Source organism: Orcinus orca, chromosome 13, assembly GCF_937001465.1.
Source record: "Orcinus orca chromosome 13, mOrcOrc1.1, whole genome shotgun sequence".
Lineage (NCBI taxonomy): Eukaryota > Metazoa > Chordata > Mammalia > Artiodactyla > Delphinidae > Orcinus > Orcinus orca.
Window position 1 is genome coordinate 34,797,150 of NC_064571.1, and position 16,519 is coordinate 34,813,668.

The 16,519-nt window shown below is 34.4% G+C and overlaps 1 protein-coding gene across 3 annotated transcripts; it reads left to right on the top strand.

Annotated features, from left to right (window-relative positions):
• The first annotated feature begins 1,060 nt into the window (after positions 1 to 1,060).
• On the top strand, positions 1,061 to 15,746 carry ETAA1 (ETAA1 activator of ATR kinase). Of its 3 annotated transcripts, XM_033400399.2 has the most exons (7): positions 1,061 to 1,490; positions 2,565 to 2,693; positions 2,966 to 3,042; positions 6,128 to 6,240; positions 6,498 to 8,548; positions 9,429 to 9,468; positions 13,999 to 15,746. In XM_033400399.2, exons 1-7 carry the CDS (start codon positions 1,184 to 1,186, stop codon positions 14,015 to 14,017), a joined length of 2,736 nt encoding a protein of 911 aa, XP_033256290.1. In that variant the 5' UTR covers positions 1,061 to 1,183; the 3' UTR covers positions 14,018 to 15,746. The 3 variants fall into 3 exon arrangements, with proteins under 3 accessions (XP_033256290.1, XP_033256289.1, XP_004277055.1); XM_033400398.2 differs by lacking the exon at positions 9,429 to 9,468; XM_004277007.3 differs by lacking the exon at positions 9,429 to 9,468 and having other exon boundaries at positions 1,061 to 1,406.
• The last annotated feature ends 773 nt before the right edge of the window (positions 15,747 to 16,519 follow it).

A 16,519-nucleotide genomic window follows, 5' to 3' on the forward strand; every position in this document is an offset into this window, starting at 1 on the left:
ATTCAATATATAATCAATTTGCATTTGATTTGAGGATATGGTTTGAGGCAGAAATTAAGTTTCTTTTTCCATGTGTATATCAAATTGACTAAGCACTATTTATTATCAAAAAGTCCTTTTCACACTGCTCAGGAGGGTCATCTTTGTTTTAATCGACTGTACACTTATGTAGACATCTGTGTCTGAGCCATTTATTCTGTTTCTTTCATCTATTTGTCTATCCTTTCACCATTGCCACACTGTCTTAACTGGTAGAGATCCAACTTTATTGTTTTTCAGAAGATCTTCAAGAGTTCCTTGGATATTTTTAGGCTTTTGCATTTCCATGTTCATTTTAAAATAAACTTGCCATATTACACACATTGATACACACACCTACTGCCATTTTGAATGGATTTGCATTGAATCTATAGATAAATTTGGGAAGCACATCATAACAATATTGAGTCTTGCAACCTATGCACATAGTATAATTCTCCATTTATTAGATCTTCAATTTCTTTCAAAAATATTTCATAATTCTCTCTGTAGGGGTATTGCAATCTGGTTAAATCTATTCCTAGTTAATTGATACCTTGTATGCTACTATAAATCATATTTTTTTAAAAAGTCAATGTTACACTTATTATTAATCTATTGAAGCATGAATGATCTTCGAATATTGACTTCATATCAGCAACTCCGTTAATTTATGAATTTAATAACTTTTCCTACATGTTTTGATTTTCTATGCACATATCCTCCATGAAAGAAGTTTCATGCCTTCCTTCTTAATCTATACCTGTATTTCCTCTTCTTCGAAATATTAAACCCCACAAGAACCTGAATCCGAGTAAACTCAATACAAAGATGCCAGTGGATTCTTTCCACGTCGCATGCTCTCATTCTCAGCTATGGTGGCCAGACGGCTGTCCCTTTCAAACCAGTTCCTATCCTGACGAATCCGAGCAGAGTAGAGCAGGTTCGCTGCGCTGGCTGCCGAAACGCGCCGCTTGAACCCTGGCCGCCCCGCCCCTCGTCCGGACGCAGCCAATCAGAACCCGCCTCTTACGAGCGTCCCACCGGCCAAAATGGCGGCGGCCGTTGGCGCGGGGTCCGGTTTGTAGTTCCGTAGCTCCGTTGCTCTACTCCTCCCGTTGCAAAATGTGAAAGGAGAAGCGGCTGGTGGAGGGCGTCCTACGCAATGAGTCGGCGAAGGAAATATGGGGACAGCCCTGGCCTGAAGAACACGCCGCGCAAAGCGGCGGCGACTGAGGAATGCAGCTCGGTGGTCGAAACGGGGAAGAGGCGGCTGAGGTCGGCCCGCGGTTCAGGGCCCTGTGGGGCTGGAGAGAGGCCTCCCCGGCCCCTGCCGCAGCAAGAGCAGCCGCCAATAGCCGCTTCGTGCAGTAAAAGTAACCCCGAGGGTGAGACGTGGGCAGCGGGGCCTCCCTGGGCTTCGGCGCCGCAGCTTCAGAGGCCAGCTCGTGACCAGGAAACCCCGGGTGCAGGTGGGAGTGGAGTCTGAAGTTGTGTTTTCTTTCCCTGGGCTTCTCCCTCGTGAGTCCAAAATTAACGCGACCTCCCCCGCCAGGGCTTTCATCCCCGAGTGTGAGCACTGCCCCGTTAGGCGTGACAACCGCTTGTCGCCCCTGCCACAGGAATAGATTGTGGGGTTTACCTGTTGGAGGGAGGAAGGCTAATTTGTAGGCTGCTCCTCCAGGTATCAATAGTGACAGAGCGAGGAGAAATAATATCTTGTGCCTTCTGCTTATTACCACGGGAATTATTTCCCCCTAAACTTTTTGCCCTGATCTGACTTAGAGAAGGGGCCGTCTGGAATATATAGCTATCTCTATCCTCAAAGCCTTGGTGATGTCTCAACTCATTATGAATAAACCGGAAGTTCCTTTGTATAATGTCCCTCATAGTAGGAAACCGAGGGCCCCTGAGTATTTCATTCTGATCACTTTTTGGTGTTCAATTTTTTCTAATAAGTCCTGGTAGGAATTGAAACTCATATAAGAGCTCTTTCCTAGAGCATGTTCTTAAAATACAGCTTTTATTACCTTACTTGTTTTTAGTTTGACAGAGCAATTGCAGAATAAACAAAAAAAGTGATACTAGACAAAACCAAGAAATGGCTCACTAAAGCTTTTTGAAGTAATTAGTGTAAGTTGGATAGAGTTGGCAAAAGGAAGCTAAACATAGACTTTTTCTGAAGTTTCTGTTGAAATGCTTTTGATTTTTGAAATGTATCTGTAAATTACAGGTGCTTCCCAAAACCTCCTAGTTCCAGGGGTAATGAATGGAATGACTAGGTTACACAGTATTGTACATTTATAGAGCTATTAGATTGTCTTAAAATACTTGCTATTTACAATGTCAAACTTATGAAGTACTACAGGGATTTTATGTGAAACATTTCAGTTGTGGCTAAAGTAATATAATCATCTCTGGGAAAGAAATTTATAATTGGACTATAAAAAAAATTTAGTCTAAGCTGGTATTTAACATTGGGGTATTATGAAGTAAAGTAATGCTTTAAAATGCAACAATTGTTATTTTAATCTTATTTTATGTAGAAATGTATGAAACACCAAAGAGAATGCTGCAGATGGATTTATTGTCATCTGCCTTCAGTTCTCCTAATGATCCAGATGGACAGAATGATATCTTTTGGGATCAGAATTCTCCAATGACGAAACAGTTAGGTAATTTGTTAAAACATTTTTATCTGGGTGAATATTTGATTAATGATTAGGATTTAACTGTAGAATTTCAGTCAGATATCCACATCAGGAACTTTTATACAGCAAATGTTTTTCAAGAATATTAAGTGATCATGTTTCTGTGATACGCGTGTAATGTCAGAATGCATAGTGATCTAAGCCATGCTAATTAAAATTGTGTTCTAAGACGTAACCACTATTTTTAAAAATTAGTTTTTTGTTTTTAATTTATAGAAATGTCTTTGTTTCTTTAGGTAAAGGAAGAAAAAAGCGGATTTACACCACAGATAGTGATGAAATCTCACATATTGTTAATCGCATTGCTCCTCAGGTAAATATCAGTATTTTATAGTTTATTTTAAAACAGTGAAAATATGCTACTAAGTTTTTTTAATAGTTCATTTATGTGAAAAATATTTTGTCTTATTCAATTCTTTTTTAAAAACAGAGCAGCAAAGATTATTTTTACCTTTTCTACCACTGAAATGCATGTTTTGAAAAAAGGACCATAATTTAAAATTGGTAATATATATTTTCCTAAGCATATGTGTATACTTTTTTAGAATGATGATTTTTAACTAGAGCTTTGTGTTTATTTTGTTTTTAATGTTATTTAACAATATATGGTATCATTTTTCAAGTTACTAAAAGAGTAGAATCAGACAATAAAAGTTTAAACTTCTAAGTTTTTGGTGATGGGTATTTTTTTTCCTGTCTATAGTACACCTTTTCCTCATTGAAACTGCTTTTCTTAATACTTGTTGGCTTATAATATCATCAAGAAACATAAAAATGGAAAAAACATTGGATTTGGAGTTAGTTCTCAGTCTGCGTCCTATGCTGGATGACCCTAAGCAAGTCCCTTAAACTCTCAGAACTTTAGTTCATTCAGCCATTAAAATAGAATTATTACTTGTATTGCTCTCTTTCTTGGATTATTATGATGACTGAATTGGATAAAAATTTATGTAAACTACAGAGCACTACAAATGCTAGGTTAAAGTTAATTATGATAGTTAAATTATTTGCTATAACAGAACTGTATTTAAAAATTTATTTCAGCTCTTGTAATGCTTGAGTGTAAGGGAAGTATAAGTTTAGGTCAACCTCTGTTCTGGACCTCTTTCCTTTCTCTTTTTCTTATTTAGCAACATTTAAATCCAGAAAACACCCAATTTTTTGCTTAGTATCTTTTCCATAGGAAGTTTAGTATTTTTCCTTGAAATGCCCTTTGATAGTGACTATATGTTGACCATAAACAATAGATGACACTGGCCCAAACTGTGGTTGCAAGGATCACCATCATCCAGGTGGAGGAGACAGGAAATAAGGTTTTTCTTAGCAACTATAAAACATCCAGAATTACAGCTAACACAGTCAAAACAACTCTGTTGCTACTAGCTCTACATTCCATGTTTGGTATGTCATAGAAATGCATTTTACATACAGTTCATTAGTTAAATAGCCTTTATACCATATACTACTTGCTTTATAAGTTAACAATAGATCTTCATTAATTGTGGGTTTCACATGAAAGAAGCATAATAAAATGTGTTTGGGCTGGCCAGCCTCAATAGTGATAAAAAGATAGTTGAGTAAATTATTGGACTCTACCTAAGTGGGCTGGAAATAATAGCTCACATAAAGAAATGGCAACAGTATGCAAGTGGTAACTTGTGTATAAGAAAAAGTACAGTGAAATTAGTTGCTTTTAAATATTACCATTTTCAACTGAGCACTTTTAAAGCACGTAAATCTTTGGTAATATCAAGGTCTTTTAAAGAACTTGTCATTTTCTCAGAATGACGTATTCATGTTGTTTATTTTTAGGTGAGTTATCCTCCTCAAATAATTATTTAAGTCACCTTAATAGTTCCAGAGATGACATTTTTTTAAATTTGCACTTTTAATTGGTCAGTCATTTTACTTTCTTCAGGGATACTTTTTGTACAATGTTGTTTTTTGAAGATGGTGTATATTTTTCCATCATTTTTACAACTCTGCACAGTATACTCTAGGATATGTGCTTAGATACCTTTTACAGCACCTGGATTGTAATTATTGATGAGGAAATTTTAAAAATATAACATTTACAAATACTATAAAAAAATACTATAAAAAACACATAGGACCCATGTATATATATAACTAGATGTATAAAGTTATTGTACTTTTATATTCTAAAAATGGAATGAATTTAAAATTACTTGGTAAATGGACCAGAAAGTATCCATAATTAAATCATTAAGAATGTTATTTTTCCCTAAATTCAAGATTGTTGAAACAAAAGGGAAAATATGTATTGCATCTAGAATCAAAAATATTGCTTTTCTTGGGTATTTTGCAAAGCTAAAATCTACTAGGTTCAACTGGACATCTAAGAAAACTGCTTGTTGATTGAGGATTTTGAAATACCAAGTTGTAGGTATCTTTTCACCTAACTTTCTAGTGAATAAACACGAACTGACATCTTTATGCTCAGCATTTTGCTAGATGCTGAACTATCAGGAATAGTCCTTGCCTTCAAGTAATCTATAAACTAGTGATAAGATTATTTTAATTTGTGTGATAGTTGCTTGTTTATGCTCATTCTAGGTACTATAAAAATAGAGTAGAAAATGATTAACTTGTTTAATTTATTGGTTTGGTTTGTAACTAATATACAAATTTATTCTCTAATTTTATGCATGATCAAGTGACTGAAGGGTATAGCAGAAAGATCCAGGACTAAAATGGCTTTTTTCTAGCCTTAATACTGGTTAAGCTTCTTTACCTGCTTTCTCTACTTACTTTTTGTTCTTATCCCTCATTCATAGCATCAGTTCTAACCTTGCACTTATCTCTAGCTTGGTCCTGATTTAATTCTAAGTTGTCTTAATTCTACCTAAGTGTTGTCAATTAAGGTCAACATGGATTGTCCCAACATTAGATAAGCGTTATAATGGGGATAGGGAAAATTTGGAGAATCAGGTGATACAGAAAAAACTCCATATGTATCTCTCTTTATTCATAATACTAACGATTCCTGCTACATGGTTTATTTCTGATACTAATGTTTATTTTATGAATATCTTATGACAACTGAAATAAGTTGTTCCGTTTTCTTTTGATAAAAGATGTGCTCTTACTATTGAACATGCATTTCCTAGTTAATTAAATTCTTAAAAACAAAATTTTTTTGAAAATAAGGAATTCCCAATTCGGAGTGTTTTCATTCCCAGAAACATAAATAGATCACTTCTTGCAGCTTGTTAGTGCTGTCCTCCATCTTCTCATTGTTTTGGAGTTTGTTTAGTAGCTATCACCTTAGCAGAAATTATTGCTTTAAGAAAATAATTCAGCATAATTAAAGTGGATTTTTGTTTGGTTGGTTTTGGTACTTTTACACCTCTTTTTTTTTTCCCCTTCTGCCAAAGGATGAGAAACCAACAACAGACTCCATGCTGGGCGTGTGGATTGGTGCAACTGCTATTCCTTGCACTCCTAGTGTAGCAAAAGGAAAATCAAGAGCAAAACTCAGCTGCACAAAGTAAGTTCAAACTTCGCAGTTTTTCTAACATTCAGTGAAGTAAATATTTTTAATATTCTGTTTTGGTTTTGTGAATATGTCAAAATGGTTATAAATTATTTTCCTTAATTTTGACATGTAACATTTTGACTTAAAATAATTATAATATCAGTATGTGTTAAAACTTTTGAATTTTAACATTAAAATATGTTAAATAACTGAATATTTATGACTTAGAACTTTACTTAGTTGTAATTTTTAAAATATTTGTTTAATAGGTTAAAATCACAAAATCAGGAGGAGGAACTTATGAAATTGGCTAAGCAATTTGATAAAAATATGGAAGAGCTAGATGTGATTCAAGAGCAAAACAAGAGAAATCATGATCTTATCCAGATGATTTCAGAAGCAGAGACTTTAAATAATTACAGAGATAATGTACAGATGCAGTTACTACATGATATAGTTCCTGAAATAGATAATGCTATGATAAAGAAGCCAGTGAAAGAAAACAGGATATTTGTGGTAAATGATCAAAACAGCAGTCAGAAGCCATTTGACCAAAATGCTGAAGCAGCCTTTATCGCCATTTTTGATGGTTCTACTCAGAAATGTAGTGGACGGTTAAGCCAAGATCTGTCAGATGCTTTCTTGAGCACCAGTAGTACTACCTTTGGAAAGAAAAACGCTTTGAAAGAGGAGAACATCATTACTAATGAAACTCTGGTAACTGAAAAACTACCAAATAAAACCCAAGGATCACTTTCTCATCAAGTAGATAATCCTGGAATGACAAAATCATATGTGACTTCCTGTACTAAGGAACCAGGAGCTTTTAATAAGCACAGTGATACATTTACTACCAGTGATTTTGAGGATGATTGGGAAAACTTACTAAGTAATGAACCTTTTGTTATGCAAAATATTGAAATGTCTGAACTTTTCGCTGCCCCTGAAACAGCCCAGATTACTGATCAAAAGGAAATTTGTACCTTTAACAGTAAAAATGGTAAAAGTAAGTCAGGAATGAATACAAGTCTAGATACCAGGTTAAGGGATTCAAAAATTTTACAAGATCTTCCTTCAAAGACATGGAAGAGTGAATTAACAGATGCTGCAAAATACAGATTTTCACCAAAGCCGAATGATAAACCAAATAAATTCTCATCCACTGGAAATAAAATGAAATTGGAGAAATCTTTTAATACAATTGTTGTTCAAGACAAAATTCAAGACTGTGCAGTTGCATCTAATCTGGCAAAAGTAAATGAAGATACTCATATTAAATTTACTTCTAATGTAAATGCTTCTGAAAAAAAGTCTACTTTGAACCCAGGATGTTCTAATGAACAAAAAAATAAGTCCATTTTTAATCAGTCTTTGAAGGCACCTACTAATGTCGAGCCTTTAGGCTCTGCAACTTTGGGCAATAAAACCAGTGTTTGTAACCCAAATCAGACTAATGTATCAAAGCTTCGTTCTTTCTTTGATGATTGGAATGATACATCATTTACCAATGAAATTGTTAAAGCCTGTCATCACTTAGAGAATACCTGGGAAGCAGATGATGTAGATGATGATTTATTGTACCAAGCATGTGATGATATTGAAAGACTAACTCAGGAACAAGACATTAGAGTGGACAGCAAGACATCAGAAAGTGTATTTGGGATCAATAATAGTTCTAAACACGGAGCCAAAAACGTGTTTACTACACCTAAACAAGGAAGTCCGTTGGTGCAATCAGAGCATTTGAATCTGAACAGCGTTTCAGTGCAAACATCTTCATTGACAGATAGCTTACAAATAAATAAATCAATGAAGATGGAGAAAAGGGAAATTTGTGGAAATTCCCCGGGGTTTTTAGGTGCCACGACAAATTTGACTATATATTCTAAGAACTCAAATTGTCAGATCAATAATCTGCATGTCTCTTGGAATAACACTGATGTTCCAAAACAAGTGAATAGTTCCAAATCGGTTCTTACAGGAAGTTCAAGTTTGAATGTGAGTTCAGATCATATGAGTACAGAAATTGCTGCTAATAAGAAGAAATTGAGTACTCCACATCTATCGCATAGCACCGTAACAGATGAAGCTCAGAGTGACCTTAACAGAGCAGTGAGATTTTCTAAGTACATGTTTACAAAGATAAAAAATTCTCAAATTCTTTCTCAGTTTAATAACAATTGTATAACAGGAAGTATCTCTGGTACCAAAATCACACAGGGTTTGCAGAAAAATAAAACTGTCAACCCATTATGTGGGAAGGCTGTTCAACAGCAGTCTTTGGGGAAATTTTCTGAATCTTTGAAACAAACTTCAAAAGGTATGTATGAAATAATTTTCTTTGAAAAGTAACCAAACTAGTTATTTGTTTTATTGAATTTGCATAACATACAAGTTAAAAACTATGATGTTTAACTGGAAGTTTTAAAGTGATTCTTAAAAATAATGATGCTGGAATATACAAATACTGGGTGATTTATGTTTTGAAAAGACTGCATCGAATTCTTTGCCAACATTTAATACAGTGACTAGTGTATAGTAGGCACTCGATAAGTATGTGTTGAATGTTTTCTGAATTATTACCTGGAAAATTTTACTTATAGATTCATGTATTACTGTGTGAAGATTCCTTTGTTCACTAAATATCTCATTGTTTTAAAATTTGAATAATCTTACTCCTGTGTTTAGCAGAATATTGAGGTGAACAATATTTGAAGATTTAGAGCATTCTAATTAAATGCCTTTGCTAGAATACCATCTGATATAAAACTGTTAGTTATGATGGTTAGAGTTGTTATTTACTTACTCAGTACATCCTGTGATCTTTGATTCTTTCCAGTTCTTCTTTTCCCCAGTTCTTTCTATCAGGTTCCATTGTTTCTACCTCAAAAAATATATCTGAAAACTGTCCATTTTTCTCACTGTCTCCTGCTATCACCCTTATGCAAGCCAATGTTTCCTGACTGGACTACTGCAGTTCTTTTACCTGTTCCCTGTCAATTCTAGTCTCCAAACAGCAGAATCATCTTTTAAAACAAGAGAAAAAATAAAAAACAAATATGGCATTTGTCTGCTTAAAGACAACCTTCAGCCACTGTCCGTCATATTTCAAATAAATCCAGACCTTACCCTGTGATCTACAAGGCCCTGGATTATCTCTCCTTAACCTTCCTGTCCTCTTTTTTTGCCTTACCTATTAGGCTTCAGCTACACCAGCTGTACTTCAGTTTCTCAAACAGAGTAAGTTCTTTTCTAGTTCAGGAGCTTTGACTGCTAGTCCCAGCTAACACTGCTTCCCAGCATGTGACCGCCACCCCTCCTTTGGCTGGTGCTTTTTTTTAAAAAAATTAATTTATTTATTTATTTGTGGCTGAATTGGGTCTTCATTGTTGCACGCGGTCTTTCTCCAGTTGTGGCAAGCAGGGGCTACTTTTTGTTGCGGAGCATGGGCTTCTCATTGTGGTGGCTTCTCTTGTTGCAGAGCATGGGCTCTAGGCACATGAGCTTCAGTAGTTGTGGTGTGTGGGCTCAGTAGTTGTGGCTTGCGGGCTCTAGAGCACAGGCTCAGTAGCTGTGGTGCGTGGGCTTAGTTGCTCCGTGGTATGTGGGATCTTCCTGGACCAGGGCTTGAACCCGTGTCCCCTGCATTGGTAGGTGGATTCTTAACCGCTGCGCCACCAGGGAAGTCCAGTTGGTGCTTTTTTATCCTTAGGTCTCAGTTTCAGTATTGATATTACTATCTCACAGATGCCTTCCTTCAGCAGTCTATAAATGCTTTCCTTGTTATTTTCAGTCATCTCTCTTATTTCCTTCATTTCTTTTATCACAGTTTGCAATCAAATATTGATAACTGTCTGTCTGATCAGTGAATACCTAGGCCTACTACGGCAGCTGCCAGTTAGATGTTTAATAAGTATTTGAATGAACATCATGCAATATAATGTGAAAAGTCTGTTATTCACTGATACTGTAGTAGTTTTTAAAAGGGAATATTTCTGGCATAACTACATGTGCTTCTTAATGCCCAGGGCACTTCACCAGAAACCTAGTGCCCCCACATGCCTACGCCAAATCTGCTGGCTCTTTTCTGTTTATCCTTTAAAACCCAGTGTGTTTCTAACCACGCAGAATGATTAAGGTTCGCTTTCTTTGGGTTTCTGCAATACCCAGTGCTAACTTCTGTTACAGCATTTACTATGCTAGCTTGTAATTATAGATTTCCTTAATCAGTCTCCCTCACTTGGGGCTAAACATTAGGATTCTTACTTATTATGTAGATCAATGCTTCTATGGTTAAGGGAGTTTTTAGTTTCTTTTAACATGATTGTTTTCTGTTTAGATGATGCTTTTGTTGGCATTATTGCTACAACTTCCCTATTTAAGTGATCCTTCCCTTTAAAAAAACATTGTAACAGTAATATGTAGTTTTATAAAAATAAAGAAAACAGTATAGATTAATTTGAAGTAAAAAGGTAAGTCCTCTATTTCTCCTTTCCTCCAACCATTCCTCAGGGAAATTATATAGTATACACTATCTGGCAACTTGGTTTTGCTTTCACTTAATACATTGTAACTATCTTTTCCTGTTAGTACATATAGATTTGCTTTAGTCCTTTGAGTGTACATAGTATGTCATTATATGGATGTACCATAATTTATTTAACTGTTTCTCTGTTGATGGAGGTTTAGTTTGATTGCAGTTTTTTGCATTATAAACAACAGTACAGTCCTCCAGTGAATATTCTACCTAAATTTACACACACTTGTGTGATTGTATGTTAATTACTGAAAATTTATGTAAGGTTCAGAATGTTTTAAATTTTGATGGATATCTCCAGATCATCCCCCCAATCACATCAATTTATATTCTTATCAACACTGACAATACTTCTCTACATTGTCACTCAAACTAGATATTTTGAAGCTTTAAAATTGTTGTCAGTCTATAATAGTTTTAAACATTTAAGTTTATGTTTAAATAAGTATAATTAATTGAAGCATGCTTCCAACATGAATTTATTTACTTATAGTTGTAATTCCATTAAAAACTAAATCTCTCTGGAATATTTGAGTTTTTCCAAAACTCCTATCTCCTGTCTTATCTGCATTTTTTTAATGGATGGATAATCTGCCTTTCAGTTTACTTTACAATTTTTCTGTTAAGTTTATTGATAGTGCCTGATATTCTAATTAATATTAACATTGTTGATATTTTCTGTTGTTTCTATTTCCTCTTACTTTGGTATAGCAAGCTGCTCTCCAGGAAATATCTTTGAAACAAAACCCTTCTAACTACCTCATTGCTTTAAGCTGGCTTGGCTAACTGTGGCCTGTCCAAATCCAGCCTATATAGCCTGCTTTTGTACAGCCAGCATACTAAGATGAATTTCACATTTTATTTATTTATTTATTTTTGGCCACATTGGTTCTTCATTGCTGCGAGCGGGCTTTCTCTAGTTGCGGTGAGCAGGGGCTCCTGTAAGTTGCGGTGTGCGGGCTTCTCATTGCGGTTGGCTTCTGTTATTGCAGAGCACAGGCTCTAGGCGTGCAGACTTCAGTAGTTGCAAGACGCAGGCCCAGTAGTTGCAGCGCACGGGCTCTAGGGCGCGTGGGCTTCAGTACTTGCGGTGCGTGGGCTCAGTAGTTGGGGCTCACGGGCTTAGTTGCTCCGCAGCATGTGTAGGCTCAGTAGTTGTGGCGCACGGGCTTAGTTGCTCCACAGCATGTGGGATCTTCCCGGACCAGGGATTGAACCCGTGTTCGTTGCATTGCCAAGCGGATTCTTAACCACTGCACCATCAGGGAAGTCCCACTTTCACATTTTAAGTGGTTGAAAAAAATCAAAAGAAGTATAATACTTCATGACTTTTGAAAACTATATGGAATTCATACTTCATTGTCCATAAACAAAGTTTTATTTGAACACAGTCACATCATTTACTTATATGCATCGTCCATTGCTGTTTTCATGCTGCAAGGGCAGAACTGAACAATTGCAACAAGAAATCACATGCTTTTTAAAGGTTAACATACTTTCTGGCCTTTTACAGAAGAAAAAAGTTTCCTGACCCCTGCTTTGGGATTAAGATTAAAAAGAGCCACTCTTGCTTTGTACCTCGCAATAGTTTGAGACCTTGCTATGTATTTTCATTGCAGATTGTGTTAAAGGAAGTGCTGATGGGAGACATGAATGACTCTTGAAATCAGATTTGCCTAATGAGACTTTATTAATATCACAAAACCAGCTGTAAGGCCAGTTTTAGGGAGCTATGTTCTTTTCTGCCATCATGGACTATTAACCTATTTTCCTTCCAAATTTATGGTCAACTGAATGTAAATTGTGTGTGTGTATAGTCTAAGTTTCTTGTGTTTCTCAGCTTTCAGACTAAAATAATAGATAAATTAGTCAAGCTAATTTTAAAGTACATTTTAGTATTATTCTCTAAGAAAAAATAGCTACAGTCTGTGAGATAATTGACTTAGAAAATAAAAGGCAACAGAATCATCCAGGGAGTTTGAGATATGTGTCCCTTACCCTGAACACCTTCTCTCATTTCTGATTATACTGAGGAAGGAAAGATGGTATATTTTGAGTAAATATCTACCTTAGTTAACAAGAGAAATGTCATAACCACTAAATTCTGAACCTCTGTCTAGATGTCAGTGTAAATAATATTTCTCTGCTGACAGTGCTGCAAATTCTTATTTACTTCTCTGAAAGGTAGATTTTACAACATAAACAGTTTTACCAATACACGGTCACTTAAATATGTATTAGGATGATGGGCTTGATTTTAAAACATTATTTAAATGAAAAAATAGTTTTGCTAATTTTAAAGTTTGATTTTTATAGCATTACATAGATAATCTAATATTTTAGCCCAGAGTGACTTAACTGTGGAATTAATTTTATTAGAAGTCAGAATTTTGGTAGAGGCAGAATTGGATGTGTTATTAAAATAGAACTTTCTCATTTTCATTTATCTAATTTAAAACATTGTTTATTTTATAGTAGGCTTATCTGAAGTATACACTAAAGTGTGTTGCATAAGAATATATCAGAATGCTTCATATTTTATATATTAAAAGACATTGAAAATTTTATTCAGATATCCTGCTTCTTGAAATAGTTTTCCAATGTTTGTAGAAAATATATCTTCCGAATAAAAATATAATATCTGACAGTGAGTTACATGTTTATTGACATAATAGATTTCAGTCTATTACTCCAAAATATTTTTCCTGGATAGCTGAAATGAAAATCTTGGAGTTCTATAGAGGGAAAAAAGTAGGAGTAGGAATATTAACATAGGATATCTTATAGTATAAAAATATACTCTTTGAGGTATTGGTATCTAATTTAATCCATTATAAATGGATATAAATCCACTCCTTTTCTATTACAATTTATATAACATTTAAAATTCCAATTTGTTTTTAAAATATATTCATTTATTGGTTATATAAATTAGATGTCATTGTTCACAAAAATTATTTGCTGGGTAGTCAAAATGTACAAGTTTTAATCAAATGGATTTTATCTCACTGTGAAAAGAGTGCATCAAACAGATTGATCAGTGCTTGATTTTATTTTGGTCTAGAGCCTTGTACTGTACTGTATCTGTACTTGTAGTCTTATATTTAGTAAAGTATAGTTTAATAACAAAACCAATGTAGCAAATCTGGGTAATAAAAAAGTAAAAATTAAAATTTATTCAGAACAACTATATAGTCTGTAAAGCTAATATCTATATTTGGTTTCATTTTTAGAGGAAGAAGAGAAAAATAGAAAGTATTCTCCTGAAGAAATTCAGAGGAAAAGACAAGAAGCGCTGGTTCGAAGAATGGCCAAAGCACAGGCATCATCTGTAAAGAAAGACAGCTCCCACTTAACTTGATTTCTTTAATGAAATGTTACTTGGGAGGTAACAAAGACAGTTGATAACTATCTATGATAGGAAATATTTTTTCTTGATTTCTCTATGAGAAATTTAATGCTGAGTTATAAAGCATGGACTTCTACTTTATTTAATAAATCAGTGTTTACAATGGTCAGTGAAACCTTTCCTTGGAGATGTATGTGAAAGTAATTGCATGTAAGTTTTGGAAATTCAGGAAAGTTAGCAGTTATGTAGTAGAATCATACAGAGTAAAGTCGTTTTATTTTTAAATACTGTGATTGCAGAGGATCATCAAAAAATAGATAATCCACTTAACTCTTACTGTAATAAATCTTTTCCTAATACAAAGCTTCAACTTACTAATAGAGATTATTTCTTTATAGCTTTTTTTCAATAACTGTTCCTTAAGGTTTTTATACATTTCTGAATTTTAATTAATACTTCCATATTCTTAGGGACATGATTGGTAGGAAATAAAGGACTTCATAAGAAAACTACTATTTTCAATTCCTAGTTTGTAATACATGTGAATTTAAAATTTTCTAAAATGTAATACATTTTGGAAACTTCCCACCATTTTTAGGGAAAATGCTGATTTAAGAAGTTTAGTTTTGAAAGAAGAATGTGGATTAGCTATATAAGTAGTGTACCATCAGTAACATTTAGAACTGTCAGAAACTTTAGATATCATCTGGTCCAGCTTCTTCACTGTATAGGTGAGAAATGAATACTGTTATTCCCAAAGTCAGAAGGCAAATTGGAGCTGTGCTAGGATTAGAATGATTTCTTTCATTCTAGTGGATACTTAGGCAAATGGTACCATTTGCTTCAGAGTATTAATTAGTACATAAAATAACTTGTGGGCGCATTAATTATTTTATAGTATAAAACTTAAAAAAAGTAACTAAAATACATTAAGCGACTGATAATAATGCTTATTGTTTCTTGTATTAAAGAATTAACCATTCCAGGATATAAAAAATGAGAATCTTTTTCAATTTTCCTATAACTATGTAATTTTCCCTTGATTAATTTACTGACTTTGCTAATTTGTTCTTCTCTGTTACTCTCTTTTTAATTTTGCTTGTTTGGAATTTGCAAAGCCAGAAGTAAAAATCTTAGCTGAGGGCATGAGGACGGTAAGAATGCTTTATTTATCCCAAATGGCTTTAGGATACCTGACGAGAGTTATAAATGTGAAACACCTATGAGGATGTTCACCACTATTCAGGTATCTTAGAGCTATGATAGTATCAAAGTAATTAAATGCATTTTAATTTAAGTAATTAAATGCTCTATAGAGATACATAATTTTGAAAATTGTATTTTCATATATACAGTGGAGTAACATATTCTAGGTAATGTTTATTATTTGCCTAAGAATATATAAAAAAGTATCTAAATAAATATAGGTAGTTTTTCTGTGTAAGAAAATGAAGAGCTGAGAATCTTTATCTTTTTCTAAAATGGCTTCACTGTGTTCTTACTACTCTTTGGATATCTCTACTTTTGCTTAGGCTCCCCCCTGCCTACCACTTGATTTCTCTAGAATGCCTTTAGCCTATTGTGTCCAATCATTAAGACTCAGCCCAATAAATTTCAGTTGCTTTGACAATTGTACCTGACCATCCTTACTGGAATTGATTTCTTTTCTCTTATCATTGTGGTACTTATTTCTTGTATCTTGTTGGACAGTTCTGTAATGCCTTATGTTATTCAGTTGTATATGTATTCTAGTAATACTTCTAAAAGTTTTTTGTTTGAATCTCTTCCATAATTTTGTCATATTCTCAATACAGCCTATGCTACTGTTTACTTAGCAGTTTTCTTTAAAATGACCCCTTTTCTCTTTAAAGGCTGACTTATAGTACTTAGGGATGGGGGTGGAAGAGTGGCTCAGCAAATCTGAGCCTGAACATGCTCTTCACAGTTTCCTTTTCTATCCTGATTCCTCTTCTTTTTTTTTTTTTTTTTTTTTTTAGATTCTCAGAATTTATTCATAACTGAAAGTATGTACCTTTTGATCAACATCGGTGGGTTGATTTTAATTGACACCTAGGACAACAAGTTTTCTAATTGAGAATTCCCACAGCAAGGACAGTGAGCTAGCATTTGTTTGGAAAGGCCTCACTCTGGTTGTTCATCTATATTATCTCTGATCAACACTTGAGGCTTTGCTAATTTGTATAATGAACATTTAAAATGTCTTTGCAGTTGCAAAATTAGTGCTTGTTATTAGCATGTGAATGTTAAAAAATGGGCTTTCAATGGTCAGATTACTGAGGTTCAGGATATATACACCAACTGAACTACTTAGGGAAATCCCTGCACTGGCATGGATTAAACTGCAGCCAGCCTATCCTGAGGAATGGCTCAGACAGACATGTATT